Raw genomic sequence first — 3,295 nt, forward strand, 5'->3', positions numbered from 1 at the left:
TTTCTGTCGTACTTATCCTCAATAAAAACAAAGTATGTATGTACTTCGCATTTAGATAATAAAACTGAATTGTTATGTTGGCCGTTTGGCAAATACATAAGTATTTATCTGTGAATGACTTTGCATAATGTGTTTGTCCGTTCAAACCGAAAGATAACAATCGTATGTATCAACAGGGTTTTGATATGCGCCGGTCAAATCGTAGGACTATTAAATATGTACATATGTATGTAGTTGTTAGTCTGTCCGGGGGTTAAATTCTTGGGGCCGAAGAGAGATTCACGATGCATGAATACCTTTCCTCAGTTGTAACGTTTATGAAACCAGTATGCTAATATGTACGTCAGGGCATATATATAAGTAAGTCTATGTACATATTTGTCGGTCCGATTTGAACATCGCGCTTCATTTCAACATTCCGCGTGTGGAGCTAAGTGAGATCAATCGTACCGCATGTAGGTCACGAAATCGAGAAAACCTGAAGTTAAAGTGTAAACAGCGAGTCAAAATAGATAGCTTACTACTTAAACATGTGGTTTTGGCAAACTTCACAAAAATAAAAATTTGTCGAATCAACACCGCCGGTGTCAATATATGACTTAACCGCCTTGGTTACAATGTTGAATCCGAGTTATGATGATTTTGATACCGGTAGTTATAATCTTATGACCGGATGGAAAAATTTCATTACTACTCGGAATCACAATTGTAACAAAGGCGGTTAAGTCATATATTGACACCGTTTTGTTTTGAGTGCACGTTTAGTCTAAATTTTGCACTGAGTGAAGAGTATGTGAATACTGAGACATCGCATGACGGGTTTTATGTGCTAGTGTACTGATAATTGAGCATGAAGGTAATAACCAGGCTGATAAATCTGCCCAAATCCATACACATTTGTTGAACAACATTCACTTACATCTCGTCAGAACCAGCTTGGGAGCCCCACCCTGCATTCGCTGAGAAAAATGCAATTTTTGCACAATATTCTGAGGAGCCCAGAGGTGCCTCACGCAAGTGAGGGGTCGGTCTGGTTAGCAAAATTGGAAAACGACAAACTTGAATTCAACACAGCGGAATTTGAGAATTTAATGAAGAAAGTTGGAGACCGAGAAATTGCAACCATTTCAATCTGTAGGCTCATACGGACCGGAAAGTCATACCTTTTGAACTCTTTCATAAAATATCACACCTTCAAAGGCGAGGAGGGATTTCTAAAACGAAAATTAGACAAACAATTCGTCTTTCGCAACACTACTGAATCAGTAACGAAAGGGATCCGGGTGTGGCCCGAACCATTCTTTATTACCGACGAAAACGGAAAAGAGTTTGCAGTCATCCTTCTCGACACGCAGGGAAATTCTGACCAGACTAGCGACGCTTCGGAGGAGTCGAAATTATTCGCCTTAAATGCACTACTCTCGTCCACAATTATTTACAACTTCATGAAGCAAGTTCACGAAAATGAGTTTCAATTTTTGGAAAATTTCATCCAATTTTCTAACCTGGCAAACGAGAAGGCTTCCGAACTAGTCTTTTTAATCAGGGATTTCGCCTCGCAAGATTTCAGATTGGGAAAGCATGATCAGAGTCTCCCGATCATTGAGAAAGAAAATTTTTTCAAAATTCATATACTAATAATAAATGCAGCCTGGATGCAAAGACGAAAACCGCTATAGCCAACAGCTTCCGATCGATGTCAGCTTTTCTTCTACCAAAACCAGGCGACCAGCTGGAAACGTTTGACAACGATGCCGACATTGATCCAGAATTTGAAAGTTTTATGACAATGTTTTGCAAGCAAATGTTAAACCCGAAGGGATTTCACAGTTCCCAGTCTGATAAAATTGATCATGACGGAGAAGGCGAGGGAAGACAATAAAATTGCTTTGGGTTCGTATGTGAAAGGGATGGAGGAGAAACTTGATCAAAATTTATTATACATCGACCCAGAAGAATTGGAGAAGGCTCACTTATCGTGTAGGTTGTTGGCATTTGACTACGTCAAAGGAGCGAGGGAAGGGATTGCCTCGTACCCTGAAATAGCTTCAGAATACGATAAAATATTGGGCTGCGAAATTGGACAATATTACAGAAATTTTAAAACGAAGAATGAATCAAGACGTGTCAGCCACATACGATGGGCTAGTTCAGGAGCTTTTGGATGTATGTAATACAACATAAATTTTTAGATTTAGTTCGAGTATTTACAAGGTTAAATATTAATCTGGAATTATATATGTTGGAAACCTTGAATATTCTGACGCGAGCCTGTGTAGGATAAATTTTTGAGTAAATGCAAGTCAAGGTGGAGTTCAATTATAGAATCACGAACATGAATAATCCAACTAATTATGTTGTTTTACTCGAGGATATTTTGATTCTGGATTTAATTCGACTTTTAGCGGGAGCCTTCTTAATTGTAATAATTCAGAATAAAGCCCCATCCGTCTGGTATTTATAAGTACTACGCAGCCCACAAGCCAAAGACATTTGGACTGCGCCATGGAATGTCGCGACTTTCTTTGCGAATCAAATTTCCTGACGAATTCTCATAGAAAGAGGCGACATTTCGTAGTAAACTCTTCCCGATTTGTTGCATCTGCAGGCTAGGTAGACAGGATTATAATATGTGATACGCCTTGGTATTTTAAGCGCCCCGGTCGCTCTCTGGAAACCAACCCAATGAGCAATTGTACATAAATATAGGCCAGATTACTAAATGCTGGGTGATATTTCCCATCATTACATTGTTTTGTATGTACATTCATAAATCCATATTTTGTGTTGCAGTTCTATCAGCGGTTCTGTCGTCGGTCTTTCTGATTCAGTTTGAACTCTCATTACTGGCGATTTTGGGAATTCCAGGCGTGTTCATAGCTACAGGATTTCTGATGTATTCATTTTTTCCATCAATGTCAGGAGCCTGGTCTGATTTCAGGACCTTTCTTGCCGGAATCGCTCAACCCCCGGAGAAGATTGTCTCCTACGTGACGTACTATTTGAGACTTCTGATAGCTATTCCCATTCTTGTTGTATCTTCCGGTATCTGCATTTCCCTCTTTGGAACGTCGACCCTTGTCATTTTGTTAATTATTGGCTATATTGTTTACAAGTGCATAAATATGGGGTGATATGCAAATTAATATATTTCTTTGTTAGTTTTCCCTGATTTCGACTAAAAAAGTCTAATTGGAGTTATGAAATTGTAAAATTATAAATTTCAAATGTATAATAGAACTATTCTAAAGTGAAAATTATTATTTGAATAAATTTAGAAATATTCTACACAGAA

At 38.4% G+C, this 3,295-nt stretch overlaps 1 protein-coding gene across 1 annotated transcript; it reads left to right on the forward strand.

The window, feature by feature from the left end:
* The first annotated feature begins 754 nt into the window (after positions 1-754).
* LOC118437113 lies at positions 755-3,295 on the forward strand. Its single transcript, XM_035855908.1, has 2 exons — positions 755-2,166; positions 2,794-3,295. The coding sequence occupies exons 1-2, from the start codon at positions 1,854-1,856 to the stop codon at positions 3,132-3,134; spliced, it is 654 nt and encodes a 217-aa protein (XP_035711801.1). The 5' UTR covers positions 755-1,853; the 3' UTR covers positions 3,135-3,295.

Source organism: Folsomia candida, unplaced genomic scaffold (assembly GCF_002217175.1).
Source record: "Folsomia candida strain VU population unplaced genomic scaffold, ASM221717v1 Fcan01_Sc012, whole genome shotgun sequence".
Taxonomy (NCBI): domain Eukaryota; kingdom Metazoa; phylum Arthropoda; class Collembola; order Entomobryomorpha; family Isotomidae; genus Folsomia; species Folsomia candida.

Excerpts from the sequence above, each read along its gene's own strand:
- LOC118437113 (XM_035855908.1), top strand. The coding sequence starts at position 1,854 with ATGACGGAGAAGGCGAGGGAAGACAATAAAATTGCTTTGGGTTCGTAT. Across the intron at positions 2,167-2,793 it reads TAGTTCAGGAGCTTTTGGAT|TTCTATCAGCGGTTCTGTCG; the intron begins GTATGTAATACA and ends TTTGTGTTGCAG.